Below are 16,386 nucleotides of genomic sequence, written 5' to 3' on the forward strand. Positions count from 1 at the left end.
CTAGGAACAGCTGATTGGGGATATTCTGGGAGGCCAATCCACCCACCAATCAGCTTTTTTCTTATTTTCCCCCCCAAACACTAAGGTGCGTCTTATACTCCAAAAAATATGGTATACATTATAGTTTAAAGATGTTGCTCAAATTAGATAGAATGATAGTTAATCATAATAGCCAGTGAGGCATTTAGTGTTATTCTAGATCTAGAAGTATCCTAGTGATTGCATTTTTATTTACTTCTACATGTGTCTTCATCTGAACTTTTGGCCGTCTTGAAATTTCACTTCTATAATAACTTCGCATGGATGCTCTTTTTTATTACAACATTGTTGTATTAACAGGGCGAGAAGGGAGAACCTGGAGAAAAAGGAGATATTGGGGCTTCAGTAAGTGATCCAACCACATTATTTTTTAAAACATTAGACAAACTCCTCCTTTTCCTAACTATAGCTCAATTTTCTTCATCCCTTCTTCGCAACTACTATTTTCACAATGATAGGTTTAATTTCTACATAATAATTTTGAGGAAGGGGTCCGGTTACTGCTTTTATTTACTGAGCATGAAAGTGAATTATTATGGCAATGATATTTGCTTTTCTATTTGGCTTTTAGGTAACTGGTCCACCAGGGCCTCAAGGTCCACCTGGAAACCCAGTAAGTCTTTTCTACAATCATCATCCTCTTTTAATGACCCCATAATCCCTTGTGGGTGGAGTCTGGGCAGCTGAATGGAACTGAGGGTTTACTGGCCAGATGCCCTTCCTGTTGCCAATGCAGAGTTTTGTTTGGCAGATATATTCTCATTATTCCCAGAGAGAGAAATATCTGCCTCTACATAGGATCGAACTCACAGCCTCCTGATTGTGAGGCGAAAGCTCCACTTCTAGGCCACTGCACCATTCTTAAGTCTTTTCTACAATGTGGACTATAAACATTTTTTCCCTTTTTTTCTAAAATATTTCCTAATACCATCTCTTTATTGTGACAAAATTCTCCACCAAATACATTGACTTAAACCAAAATGCTGGTTTTTGAAGAAGCAATAACTGATAATCACTAGAACTACAACTGTCTCAGTGCGGTTTATCCTTTGTAGCTTTTAGCGTGGAGAATAGCCAGATCTTCTGTAGCTTCCTGAATGTCATCACAGTGGGAGCCATCTGGATCGCAGGGGTATCATTCCAGAAGGCAGGAACCATGACAGAGAAGTCACACTTTCTAAGTCCTGCTTAACCATTAGGACCTAAAGTGTATTTGTTCTTCCTGATTGCAGCAGATAAGCAGACGTAGTAGCCAGAGATTCGTGTTCCCTCAAGTAGCCAGGCCCTATGCCAGTGATGGCTAACCTTTTTGCCATTGTGTGCCAGGAGCGGGGGAGGGGGTCGCATACATGCGTCCCCACATCCATAATTCCATGCACCTTGACCCCACACATGCGCGTGTGAACCCCTATGCTCCTGGCACGCGATGGCACGGTAGGCCTGTTTTTCGCTCTCCCCAACCTCCAGAGCCTTTCTAGGAGTCTGGAGAGGGTGAAAATGGCTTTCCTCCCTCCCCCAAGAGGCCCTCCGGAGGCAGGAAACAGCCTGTTTCCCTATTTCTGGTGGACCCAGAAGGCCCAAAAATTAGCTGGCCGGCATGCACATGTGTGCCGGAGCTGATCTCATATGCCCACTGATGCATGCCACCTGTTGTCGTGTCCCACTCCTCCGCTGACGGCCGGGTCAGGGAAATCCAAATCAGGCGTGCCTCTGCAGCTCTGCCAAAGTCCTAGCAAAGTTCTCAAGGCAGGCAGGAGACCAGAAAGTAACTTCAGCAAGATATGTTAGACTTTGCCTGATTCAGAGAATGCCAGAAAGCAGATCCTTTATATAGGCCATGGGGTGTGGCTCCATGACTCAGCACTTATCCAGGCCTGCCCCTCCCTTCCTTCTGTCGCCGCCGCCTATCAATTCTCCTGAAGCGAGGGTCACTCCAGTCTGCAGCTGTTGGCAGTTGACCTTCCTCAGGCTCACATGCTGTGGGGGAGGGGGAGGGGTCTAGTTGCTCCGTTTGCCTGGGCATGGAGCCAGGGCTGGGGGCTGGAGGCACTTCTTCCTCCTCAGCCTGTCTGGGCATGGAGCCAGGGCTGGGGCTGGGAGGCATACTAGGACATTCCTCAGCGTTCGGAAGCAGATAAGAAGGCCCCGGCTGCGGTGAAAGCGGACGAGACACAACACCTGTGGCACACATGCCATAGGTTCGCCATCATGGCCCTATGCCATGAGGGCTTTATAGATGATAACCAGTAACTTGAATTGCATTCAGAAACAAACTGGCAGCCAATACAATCCACAGAGCGAGAGGTCACATGGACATTAATAAGGCATACTGATCATTGCTTACACCACTACAGGATCAAGAAGCATTAGTGGGAATCCTGTTTATGAGCATGGAAAATATTCAAAACAGGGAGGGGCAGTGACCAAAATGTTTAGCTCCACGAAATTCCAGAGTAAACTGTAAGGTTCCAACTAATATCCCCAACAAAAAAAAAACTCCGAGGCTTGAGTTTCCTCAAAGTTACATTTTATTAGAGATGTCATATTGGCATATCTGGGAAAACCCGAATCTGAAAGTTTCCAGGTTTTCCCCACCCAAAGAAAAGTTCAAGTCCCTGCCCAACACCCACAAGTCCATCACATGATCCAATCAAACATCATCCCAACTGGAGATGACTCCCAGCTCCAGCCTTCCAGGTACAGGGCAAGTTGTCCTTGACTCTCTGAGAAAGAAATGTTATTATGACTATATATATCACCCATACTCCATACAATCCCCCCCTCTCAGTTTCCCACAGTAGTAAATGTGGCAGGTCTGAAGGCCTAACACAAAAGATGGCTTTCAGGCCTGACGTACACAATATAAGTGTAGAATCCGTGTGTGTGCGTGTGCGTGTTAGAATGTAGTCCAGAGTTGCAGGAGAGAGGTGGTCTTTCCCAAGGAACAAAGAGACAACATAGCTTGAAATCTTTGGTATGCAGGAAAAGCACAAAGATGGATGTTCCCTAGCAGTTCACAAGGTATACCTAATAATTATATAGATCAGTGCTTTAGTCTGGGAAGAATTTTATCTAAAAGGCGAGCAACAACAAAGAAACTATTCTGAAGTAATTTCTCATGTCTTCCTTGGTTCCTTGGATCTGTCAATATGGGAATTACAGAAATCACAGTGAACATTCCCTGTTTTGTTTCATATATTTCAGATGCTTTTAAATGATTTGTCAATAGGGTCAATTAACAAAAGCGCTTTATTATTGAAACCATGCAGTTATTTTCCATAAAGAGTGGACATGCAAGCAAACATAATGCAGATGTTTCCTCTATATTATGACTCAAAATATTAGCTAGCCAGTACAGGGAGTACTTGTATAATGATCACTTGTTCAACAGTACTTTGAATATATAATAACACTGAGTGTGTGGTACTGACCCTTGTACTTGTAGCCATGACAGTGCCCCTGCAGTCACATGATCATTATCTGGTTGCTCGGTAACCAGCCCACATTTCTGACCACTGCAGTATCCAGTAGTCACCTAATTGTAATTTGCAATCATCTCTGCTAGCTTCCCACAAGCAAAGTTACTGGGGAAGCCGACAGGAAATTGAAGGTCGCAGTCATATTAAGCCTTTGTTTAATAACCCATACAGTCCTCACTTAATGGCAATCAGGACTGCCAGAATTGTCATTGCCGAAAGGCATGGTCACATGACATCATGCTCAACAACCGCACCGTATAGTGATGGATTTTCCAGCCCCAATTACTGTTATAGGGCTACCTATGGAGCAGAGGTTCTAAAACTGTGAGTAATTGGGGCATATCCTGAGGATAATGGAAAGATTTAGAATAGAATAGAATAGAATAGAATAGAATAGAATAGAATAGAATAGAATAGAATAGAATAGAATAGAATAGAATAGAATTTTATTGGCCAAGTGTTATTGGACACACAAGGAATTTGTCTTGGTGCATATGCTCCCAGTGTACATAAAAGAAAAGATATGTTCATCAAGAATCATAAGGTACAACACTTAATGATAGTCATAGGGTACAAATAAGCAATCAAATCATATTAGGAAACAGTCAATATAAATTGTAAGGACTGTAACAAGAAGTTACAGTCATGCAGTCATAAGTAGGAGGAGATGGGTGATAGGAACGATGAAAAGACTAATAGTAATAGTAGTGCAGACTTAGTGAATAGTTTTGACAGTGTTGAGGGAATTAGTTGTTTAGCAGAGTGATGACATTCGTGAAGAAACTGTTCTTGTGTCTAGTTGTTCTGATGTGCAGTGCTCTATAGCTTCGTTGTGACGGTAGGAGTTAAAACAATTTATGTCCAGGATGTGAGGAAATGATTTATAATTGCTTGTTTGTGAGTCAAAGGTCCAGTTTGGGAGTGCCACTGCCAAGACTCTTGTATAAAGCAATTGAGTCTGGGGTTTTTTTGTGGGAGTAAAAATTTGGTGGAGAAAAGGAGTTACTGGGCCAAACAGATTAAGATTGACAATAGTAGAGAAAATCTGGGTGTCTTTGTACTGCTAGAATTTTAAGCTGAAATAAAATTATATCAACTTTCTTTTCTTTAATTCCAACTATAGGGTCTTCAAGGCCTACCGGGACCTAAGGTAAGAAAAGCAAATAATCAAATTGAATTCAAGTAGTTATCTTAGAGGAAATACTTTGTGTGCTGTTCTAAAAGAAAAATTATGGCTTTGCGTATTTTGGAGCAGGAGTAATCAACCTGTAACTGTCTAAAAGTATTTCTCCCTATTTCTTGCCATTGGCGAAACCTCCTAAGGTTTTTGAGGGTTGATATTCAACAATGCCTACAGTGCTGTGGATTGTCCATCTTTGAGGTTTTTTTTCAAGTATTTGTTATATCCCTGCATAGCGTGTGTAAGAATGTAAAACATCTAAACCAGGAGTGGGTTCTACTTTAGTACCGGTTTGCAATGGGATTGCGCGTACCCGCCTGCTTTGCATGTGCCAAGCTTCTGCGCATGTGTACATCACCTATGACGACATCCGGGTTTGTGGGCGGAGCCTCCCGCCGGTTTTACTACCGTTTCTATAGAACCAGTCCGAACCGGGGGCAACCCACCACTGATTTTGGATCTATTATGTGTCAATCCTCTACACTGTATATTAGTGGAAGAGGAGGGGGGTGTTAGAGTCTTATTTTCATAATCTTCATCTGCTGGAGCCCTGGCAATTATATTCGAACAAAGGGCCATGATCTCCACAACAGATTTATCACACAATCAAGCCTTTTTAATTCCTGAAACTTTGCAACTGTGTTTCGACCAGGGGTCTCCAACCTTGGCAACTTGAAGCCTGGTGGACTTCAACTCCCGGAATGCCCCAGCCAGCTTTGAGTTGAAGTCCACCAGGCTTCAAGTTGCCAAGGTTGGAGACCCCTGATTTAGACTACCGTTATACATTTCAGATTTATTTCCACTTTTTCTCCCCTTTGATTGAACATTCATTTGGGAGAAAATAGTCTAATAGTTGCACAGTGGCATTTGATTTCTAGTGCTAGAATCCAAAAACAACCCAGAGCTTGGGAACAACCAAATAGGATGATCTGACTAACATCTAGCCCAGTGATGGGTAACCATTTTGGTGCCGAGTGTCCTAAGTGCGCGTGTGTGCACAAATTCACGTGCGCCCAAGCCCTCAAGATGCAATGTGAGTGCCCCCACGTATGCGTGCATGTTCCCCATGCATGCACCCGCCCCGCATGTGCCCTGCCCCCCCATGCTTTATTTTGGCTTTCAGGTTGGTGCGGGAAGCTTTCCAAATCCAAAATGGGGCATGGGGAGGCATGCGCGTGCAAACCCCCAAAATGCAATGCAAGCGCCCCCTGCACATGTGCCCCACCCACTGTGCATATGCGCACGCATGCCCTGCATGCCCCCCCAATCCCCGCATATGCACAGTAGAGACCCGAAGACCAGCTGGTTGTTGGGAGACATGCCCGCATGCGCAGTAGAGCTGGGCTGGGGTGACGGCTAGCAGGCCCGCAGAGAAGGTTCTGTGTGCTACCTGTGGCACCTGTGTTATAGGTTTGCCATCACGGATCTAGCCTGTTTTATATTGAGAATGTTGGCATGTACCATCCTTTGTTTTTCTACGTTCGCATTCACATTCACGGTATTAGCCCCCTTTCAAGTATGCATCATTACGGAAAATTGAGAAAAAGATTAAGAAAATAGAAGAAATACATAAAGACATTTTTGAAAAAAAGGAAATGATGGTATGAATTATTTGTTATGGTTTGTTTTGTTTTGTTTTTATGTATTTGTGGTTGTTTTTTTATGTTGCTTTTAAAGACAAAACTGTTTTAATAGAAACTATTTTTTTAAAAAAGGAAAGAAAATCTGGTCAGTGTTTCTCAACTTCGGCAAGTTTAAGCTGGTTAGGGAATTCTGGGAGCTGAAGTCCGTGCAGCTTAAACTTGCCGAAGTTGAGAAACACTGATCTATCTAGTTTATATCAAGAACATTTACTCTCGATGCCTTTCTAATGTGCAAATCATCAGATTTGGAGCCGGTCTGTATTCCTTTCTTCATATGCCAGCTTTTGTCTTCAGTCTTTCTGAGAATTTCATCGATTTATGACTATTTCAATCACTCGCTTCATTTTGTCCCATTTATTTGTCTCACTATATAAAAAAACCATCCTCTCCTTTTATAATAAATCCATGTTCGCTCAACATCCATTCATTTTTCTACACTCTTGTCTTCTGGTTTTACCACACAAATGTCTCAAGTATTAGTTCCTATTGCATTCAACATTTATCTTTCTCCTGACAGATCCAACTCTCACCTCAGAATGCAAAATTGGCAGAAACACAATCATTTCCATTTTTTCTCCTTTCGTGTTCATTTCTTTCCACAAATGATTATTGCTCATCATGAACGATAAACTCTCCTCCACCTTTACATTACCATTTATATTTCCTAAAAATTTCTCTAGCTTTTCTTATCTCTGATTAACTTCCTATCAAGGTAAACAAATTAGTGTGTTTGCTCAAGATTTTTTTCCATTTATACTATATATATCCTGTTTTTTATTCCATTTCTCTTTTCAAACAGAAATACGTAGGGCTGTGTGCATCCTCCTCATTGCATCATTCAAATCTATGCAATGTTCACTGTAATTCATGTTGGCACTATCTACATATAATATATCTACATATAACAATTGTTATATAACAATTATATACATATATATATATATATATATATATATATATATATATATATATATATATATATATATGTAGGTCTTTTGGAAGTGTCTTGGCAACGTTTCGACGAAGTCTCATTCGTCATCTTCAGGCTTCAGCTTCGTGCTTCTGGGAGCAATTGCTTCTTCTGGTAGATCTACCAGAAGAAAACACACACAAACCGCTATCTGCACGCACTCTCACACCACCACCCAGCACAGATCAACTCCGTAGCCAAGACACTCATCTCCAGAACAAAATGCTTAGCTGATGAACAACACCTAAAACCCGAATTAGACACTCTCACTAACGTACTAACATCCAATGGATTCCAAAGAAATAAGATTACCAAGCTAATCCAAAAAGAACCCCCCACTAAAATCCAAGACAGAGAACAAGAAAACGGCACAGCCCTCCTCCCATATATAAAAGGCACCACAGACAGAATCAGCAAGATCCTCCACAAACACAACATCAAGACAGCATTCTGCACAAACAGAAAAATATCCACCATCCTAAGAAACCCCAAAGACAAAATTGAGTTAGAAAATCAAGGAGTATATGAAATCCCATGCACCGCCTGCCCCACCACATACATTGGACAAACCAACAGAAGAATAAGTGCACGCATTGAAGAACACAAGAACTCATTCAAAAAAGAGGAACCAACTTCTTCCCTGGTCCAACACTTTAAAGTCACAGGACATGATATTGACTTTAAAAAGACCAGAACTATCGCCAAAACTGAACACTTTAACAACAGAATAATCAGAGAAGCCATTGAGATAGAAAAACGCCCACACAGCATGAACAAACGAGATGACACCTCCCGCCTACCAGCCATTTGAAACCCGCCCTTATTGACAAACGAGTCCCTAACACGAGGAATGACACCAGACCCACACTCACGAGGTCCACACAGGATGTCACCACCGCACATCCACCCAGAAAGCAGACCCAAACCCACACTGATCATGAAGCACGACCAAGGACCAGAAGCCAGACCGCAGCTGCAACATTAGCCATTTCAAACCCTTCCAATCCATACATGCAGCAGACTGACACCCACTATGAAGATGTAGCACGACCACAAAGCCAAACAACAGCTATGCAGCTCACCAGCTCAAATCCCCCTGCAACACAGACTAAACTGAGCACAAACAAGCCCCCACCAACACAGGACACACCCCCAGCCAATCAGAGCACAACCCCCCCCCATCCAATCAGAGCACAGCCAAGCTCCCACCCAATCAGTTCAAACCCCCACTAGCAGTTAAAAGGAAGAAACAGCTGCGATCACACATTGCTCCCAGAAGCACGAAGCTGAAGCCTGAAGATGACGAATGAGACTTCGTCGAAACGTCGCCAAGACACTTCCAATTTTACACGGGAGAAAACCCGAACAACCAAAGACCTATATACAAACACCCGTGAAAACCTCAGAAAACAAATATATATATATATATATATATATATCAATAACAATTGTTGGTATCAATGGCTACCAACCTGCCTTCCATTAAGGACCTGTATACTGCATGAGTCAAAAAAAGGGCTGTGAAAATATCTACAGACCCCTCACATCCTGGACATAAACTGTTTCAACTCATACCCTCAAAACAACGCTATAGAGCACTGCACACCAGAACAACTAGACACAAGGACAGTTTTTTCCCTGGATTTCATCACTCTGCTAAACAACTAATTCCCACAATACTGTCAAATTATTTACTAAGACTGTATTACTATTATTCTTCTCTTCCTTACTAGTATCTATCTCTTCCCACTTATTACTATAACCATGTTCTTTGTATCTTTCCATTTATATTGTTTTTATTTGTTTCCTAGTACAATTTGATAGCTTATTAGTAACCTTGACTATCACTAAGTGTTGTATCTTTTTATTCTTGATGAATGTATTTTATTCTCCTTATGTACACTGAGAGCATATATACCTAAGACAAATTCCTTGTGTGTCCAATCACACTTGGCCAATACAGAATTCTATTCTATTCTATTCTTTTCTCATAAACAATTTATTTCAATCATAAACTATTCTTTACTTATTAAGTAATCAGCAATCAGATCCCTACATGCCAGATTCCATAATTCAGAATTACTTCTCTGAGCAGTCTCAATATCAACAGATACACAATAAGCATATCCCAAATGTAGCTCGTTGTTAACTTTCATACTTTTTTTAATAAGATTTCACCCAAACTCCTTCCTGTTTAATAAACAAATATTTCTGCACCTTTTGTGTTCATTTTTGCTGCTTTTTGTTCTATCGAAAGAAGCAATATTAGCATTTTTCCAATTTGAAGGCATAGATGCAGCCTTCACATTGACTTTATTTAAATTACAAATCCATTCAATCAACAAGCAACATCCCTATTTTAACATAACTGCAAATATACTGTCCACATCTACCTGCATTTTTTACAATTTTCAATGTTCTCACACCATTTGTTGTTTACTTTTCATCTTTTTTTTCTTGTATATTTGCCTTTGTGGCATTCATTTCAATTCTACTGACATCATTATAATTCCTACACAAATCACTGAAATTCTTCATCCAGCTTTCCTTGTCTTCACTTCCGTCCCAAATCGTTTCACTACTTTTATTTTTCATTCCACTTTTTCCTGGAGGTTTCTTCTTAATCCCCCTCCAGTCATTTCCAAGCAATTTTTTAAAAACTCCATTAAAATGATGCTGCATCTTCTCTTACTCGTAATCATATCTGTCTTTTGCTCTCTCTGTCTACATTCTTTGCAACTTTCTTTTTTCAGTATACCACATTAAATAGTATAGGTAGTCCTTGACTTACATCCATTTGTTTAATGACCAATTGAAATTACAACGCCATTGAAAAAAGTGACTTATGACCAGGGATGATATTCACTTACTTTCCCTACTGGTTGGCAAATGTGAGCGCTCGTGCACTCATCCAGGCATACACCCGGCCTTCGGTGCATGCACTTTGCTGGTGCACACACCGTCCACGCGTGCACCCAGCCTCAAAAATGTGCCTAAATAGGATGGCATAGAGCCAGGGCGGGTAGGCAGGCCCACCCATGATTTCCACTACCGGTTCAGGCGAACCAGTCCGAACCGGTTGAATACCACCTCTGTTTATGACCATTTTGCACACTTACAACCATTGCAGTATCCCTGGGGTCACATGATCAAAATTCAGATGCTTGGCAATTGGCATGGGTTTATAACGGTTGCAGTGTCCCTGGATCATGTGATCACCTTTTGTGGCTTTCTGACAAGCAAAGTCAATGGGGAACACAGATTCACTTAACAACCGTGTTACTAACTTAACGGTTGAAGTGATTCACCGTGGCAAAATGTCATAAAATGGGGCAAAGTCACTTAAAACTGCCTTGCTTAGCAATGGGAATTTTGGACTAAGTTGTGATCATAACTTGAAGACTACGAGTATCTTTCCTTATTTCTCGTTCCTCCTTTTTTTTTTTTTTTTTTGCAGCGATCGATTTTTTTATGCACCTTTGTTCCTCATCTACCATCTTTTCACATGAACACAAAGCATCTGTTGTGGCCCACCAGCGGCCATCAGAGCTGGCAGCAGATTTGGATAGTGAAGAGGTTGGGGAGGAACATGGGCCAGTCCTGCAGTCTGGTGAAGAGAGTTCTGATGGGGACTGTGCATCAGAGGCAGAGAGGAAGCCAGGGCTGTATGCCAGTTATCAGCTGCCTTCAGAGTCAGACATCAGTGAGGCAGATGAACAGCTGGAGCCTGTTCCCAGTGTGCACATGTGCACAGTTGCCAGATGAAGGGAACAGCTAAAGAACAAGGGTCAACTTGGGAATAAGCCCACAGGTGGATGATGAATGGCCCCTCCCAGAGGGAATAAAAGAGGAGCGAAAGGGGAATGGAGTTTACAGGAGACAAGTCATTTGTCTAATTGGTTTGTGACTCTCCAAGGCTCCTTGCCAAGTTTTAAAGATATCGACCTGGCAGCTCTCCAAGCCAAATAAGATCTCTGACTGTAAATTTTCCCTTGAAAGACTTTGCTGAAGGTGAATGAGAAGTATTCAATGTTTGTTTAATAAAAGGGGTTTTGTCGGGACCAGGATTCTGCTTCGTGCTTTTTGGGGAAGCCTATGGCATAACAGTGTCCTTGTCCAGGTGTCCCAGGAGCATCCCTCCACTCTCTGTCTTTTAAACGGCTTCCACATCTTCTTTCTTATGTCGGAACGATGGCCTTTATGACCTGTGGACTTTGACTCCCAGCTAGCTCAGGAACTCTGGGAGTTGAAGTCCACAGGTTGTAAAGGGGCCATAGTTCCTCACCCCTGCTTCATGTACCCTTTCCATTCATTCTCTTGGGAGATTCAGTTATATTTTCATATAGGAGTTGAAAGCTCTCTTTTTCCAGTCCTTAGCCAAAATGTCACCTCCTCATTGCTATATAAATGCTTTTGGGATGTCACCAAGTCCCTTTTCTGTATAATAATACATTTCGTGCATAAGCACACCAGCGTGCCTGCCGTCCCTTCCTACTGTCCCCATTTATTTGTATTCATTTCCTTCGTTCATGTCCATGTTCATATTTATATCTGTTCTTGTTATGGTCCTCCAGCAGCCTGCAGACCTGGCAGTGGAGTCGGACAGTGAGGAGGCTGGGGGGAGAATGGGCCAGTCCTGGAGTCAGGGGAAGGCCCAGACGAGAGTTCTGCGTTGGAGGCAGAGATGGGGCCAGGGCCATCTGGGAGTGATGTGCAGACTCTGGAGCCTCCAGAGGCAGACAGCAGCGAGGCAGAGGAACAGGAGGAGCATGTTCCTAGTGCACACATGCGAAGAGCTGCCAGAAGGCAAAAGCAGCTAATAATAATAATAATAATAATAATAATAATGATAATAATAATAATAATAATAATAAGGCTTAAAAGAGCAGCAACAGCTCTTGGGCTCTTTGTAGGAGAGCGGTGTTGCTGCATTTGTTTCTAGCCATTGTCTCTTGTTTCTGAAGTTTGTGGAGCTTTGCCAAGAAAAGCCTTTGGCAGGTTGCCAAAGAAGACAAAGGTTTGTGATAAGGCCAAAGGACTTTTTCTGAAGGATTTGTTTTGGAATTAATTCGACTAAGCTGAGAATGAAGTAATTCTCAGCTGTTCTATTAAAATATGTTTGTTTAGGATTGATTGTGTCTGGTAATAACTACTTGGACCTAGGCTTCCTTAGAAAGAATACAAACGTAGCACAGAGTCAAACAGAACTTTCTAAAGCTTTAACCAACCAGATGAACTAATTGCTTCCTGCAAAAGCTCACCAGCGTGCCTGCCGTCCCTTCCTACTGTCCCCATTTATTTGTATTCATTTCCTTCGTTCATGTCCATGTTCATATTTATATCTGTTCTTGTTATGGTCCTCCAGCAGCCTGCAGACCTGGCAGTGGAGTCGGACAGTGAGGAGGCTGGGGGGAGAATGGGCCAGTCCTGGAGTCAGGGGAAGGCCCAGACGAGAGTTCTGCATTGGAGGCAGAGATGGGGCCAGGGCCATCTGGGAGTGATGCGCAGACTCGGGAGCCTCCAGAGGCAGACAGCAGCGAGGCAGAGGAACAGGAGGAGCATGTTCCTAGTGCACACATGCGAAGAGCTGCCAGAAGGCAAAAGCAGCTAATAATAATAATAATAATAATAATAATAATAATAATAATAATAATAATAATAATAAGGCTTAAAAGAGCAGCAACAGCTCTTGGGCTCTTTGTAGGAGAGCAGTTTGTGAGTCTGCATTTGTTTCTAGCCATTGTCTCTTGTTTCTGAAGTTCGTGGAGCTTTGCCAAGAAAAACCTTTGGCAGGTTGCCAAAGAAGACAAAGGTTTGTGATAAGGCCAAAGGACTTTTTCTGAAGGATTTGTTTTGGAATTAATTCGACTAAGCTGAGAATGAAGTAATTCTCAGCTGTTCTAATACAATATGTTTGTTTAGGATTGATTGTGTCTGGTAATAACTACTTGGACCTAGGCTTCCTTAGAAAGAATACAAACATAGCACAGAGTCAAACAGAACTTTCTAAAGCTTTAACCAACCAGATGAACTAATTGCTTCCTGCAAAAGCTCACGTCCCATTCGCTCCTCTTTTATTTCTTATGGGAGGGGCCAGCCATCTCCAAGCCTTACTCCCAAGTCGACCCTGTTTTCTTAATTGTTCTTGTCTTCTGGCAGCTCTGCGCATGTGCACACTGGGAACGGACTCTGATGTCAGACTCTGGAGGCTCCGGAGGCAGTAGATAACTACCAGATGGCCTTGGCCCCCTCTCTGCCTCCGACTCCGAGCCCTCATTAGAGCCTTCCCCAGACTCCAGGACTGACCCATGTTCCTCCCCAACCTTCTCACTGTCCGAACCTGCTGCCAGCTCTGCTGGCTGCTGGCAGGCCACAACAATACCTGCTATCTTGTACGTGTTTGACAAACTAATAAATAAATAAAATAATCCCTGTTTAGAAACCTACTGGAGAAGAATTATCTTTCTTCTGGTATGTTTTTCTTTTAGGGAGAAGCAGGAATTGATGGATTAAAAGGTGAAAAGGGTATCCAAGGAGAAAAAGGAGACCGGGGTCCTCTGGGGCTGCCCGTAAGTATCTAGAAAGAAAGGGGAATCGCAGCAAGAAATGACAATGAATACAATTTACTCACGAAAGAGAATGTTTGGGGGAAAAAATCAGAGAAAATTCTTCCAGATAATTATCACTTGGGTATCGTTGACATCAAGAAAAGTGCTTCCTAGGATTGCAACATTATTTTATTCATAATCATGGAAAAAATGGTTTCGAATGCTAGTTCGGATGCTGAGATATGCAAGAAATAACTCACAGAATTCATTTATTCATAATTATGTGGGAGGAGGGGAAGGCCGGCTACACCGTAGAGGAACGATCGGGTACAGTTTTCTTCCTAAGTTCAGGAACTGATATTTAGTTTGGATTCCTTAGTTAAGTAAGAAAAATCTTATCCAGGAACATCCCGTTTCCTATCTGATACGTATATGGATTAATTCACAACTGTATTCAGCGCATTTGCCCCACACGCAACTTTTTATACTTTGCTCACAGTAAAGAGGCTGGATTCTCTTGCAAGCCCAGACTTTATAATGGTCCTCAGTAGTCCTCAGTTAACAATGACAGTTGGGACTGGAATTTTTATCCCTAAGTGATGCGGTTGTAGAGCGCAACGTCACGTGATCACGTTGCTTAGCAGCAGCATTTCTAACATTTCCTGGTTGTCATCTATAAGCAAATCCCACATGGTCATCATTTGTTCATCACATGGACATCATTTGAGACTTCCTGCCAGCTTCTCCCCTGACTTTGCTTGTAGAAAGCTGGAATAGAAGATTGCAAATGATGTCCCGGTGATTTCAGGAAGCTGTGACTTCATCACTGCAAGCCAGGTGCTAAGCACCCAGATTACAATCATATGACCACTGGGATACCGCAACAACTGAACCTTCGTGGACATGTCATAGGTATCACTCATTCAGCACTGTTCCCAGTTTGAACAGTTGCTGAAGGAGCGATGGTTAAGCAAGGACAACCTGTATTGGTGAACTCAACCACTACAGGTTGGTGGCTGTGGTACACAACATTGTAACAGGCAGTTACAAGTGGAATATCCACTTCTTCTTTTTTTGTTTACAGTCATGAGGCCACATCAGTAAGAGCTACAGTAGAGGCCAAAATTGTGGAAACCTTTTGGGGAAAGTGTATTTTTGAGGTTTGATGGCTAATAACACAACTTTTTTTTTTTTTTGGAGTTTCAAGATAATCACATTCCATTGCTGGAATGGCCTGGGAATAGCCCAGACCTTCACCCAGTTGAAAATCTATGGAGCTGACTAAAGAAACTTGTTAGTCAGAAGCAACCCAGCAATAAAACCCAGTTAATAGAAGTAATCCTTCAATCTTGGTTTCACATTATAACAGCTGCAGAACCAAAAGACGTGGTTCACTCCATGGGAAGACGTTGTAAGGTCTTGATTCATTCATGCTAAAGGTTACCCAACTAAGTATTAACTGACATGGTGATCATTTTTGTATATCTCGTTTTTTCTACGTGTTTCACTTTTCTCCTTTATACTGTAACTGCTATTCTAATAGCAAATCCATCATAAAAGTTATTGCATTACATTCTTGATTAAATTATCTTTCCATTGAAATATAATTTTATGGTACTACTCCCCCCCCCCCAAAAAAAAGTGGTGTTATTGGCTAGTTTTAGAAAATACACTTTTCGCAAAAGGTTTCCACAATTTTGGCCACTACTGTAGTACGGAAGGATGGACAGTAGGAAGATACTGAACAATTTTCTGATTGGGAGTGTTGCTTTGTAGCAGTAGAAACATAGTGAAAACTAGAAAGCAGGAGAAATTTGAAAATCAGCAGCACTAGTGCTGGTCCCTCTGCCAAAGCTATTGTTTTCACACCTCTAACAGCATGGGATACCTCTTATTTGCCTGCCATTGGCAATGCTAACATATTTTTGAAGGAGGAAGGCTGAGCGAAAACTCACTTAACAGAATAACAGAATAGCAAAATTAGAAGGGACCTTGGAGGTCTTCTAGTTCAAGCCCCTGCTCAACCTGGAAACCAACGAACTAGAATGAATTAGACAATTAGAATTAGACGAATTAGAGAATGGATGAGAGCGTTAATCCCAAATGGATTGCAAAACAAATCTAGAGGTGGAAATACAAACTTTATTGTTTTACAAAGAAACAAGGCGCTAAAGAATTGGATAAGGGAACACGTTTTACCGCATATATTTCCCTATATACACATATGCATGTATGTAGACACCTTGCTCTTAATGCATATTTATTTTAAGGACCAGTTCAGATTATAATATTAGAATTTGTATGTTCTGGTCTTGACCCAGTCTACTTGCACTCCTAAGTGGGAATCTGTTGCACAAATATTTATTCCTCCAGTTCAATTAAATTCAAAATGGAAGCTTGATGTGGTGCCAGATCAGATGTAGATTAGTATTAGCTGTTTTGTGGAAGGTTGCTTCCCACTTGTTGGTATCTCTTACTGCCTGGTGGAACTGATGTATTTTTATAGAGATCTTAATGCGCTAAGCTG

General features: G+C 41.9%; 1 protein-coding gene across 1 annotated transcript in view; it reads left to right on the plus strand.

The window, feature by feature from the left end:
- COL13A1 (collagen type XIII alpha 1 chain) overlaps positions 1 to 16,386 on the plus strand; it is a 154,052-nt gene that overhangs the window by 95,931 nt on the left and 41,735 nt on the right. Inside the window, exons 27-30 of the mRNA XM_058187686.1 lie at positions 340 to 384; positions 611 to 652; positions 4,642 to 4,668; positions 13,800 to 13,880. Of these exons, the coding sequence (XP_058043669.1) occupies positions 340 to 384; positions 611 to 652; positions 4,642 to 4,668; positions 13,800 to 13,880 (195 nt within the window). The remainder of the gene's footprint in view (positions 1 to 339; positions 385 to 610; positions 653 to 4,641; positions 4,669 to 13,799; positions 13,881 to 16,386) is intronic.

Source organism: Ahaetulla prasina, chromosome 6 (genome assembly GCF_028640845.1).
Source record: "Ahaetulla prasina isolate Xishuangbanna chromosome 6, ASM2864084v1, whole genome shotgun sequence".
NCBI lineage: Eukaryota > Metazoa > Chordata > Lepidosauria > Squamata > Colubridae > Ahaetulla > Ahaetulla prasina.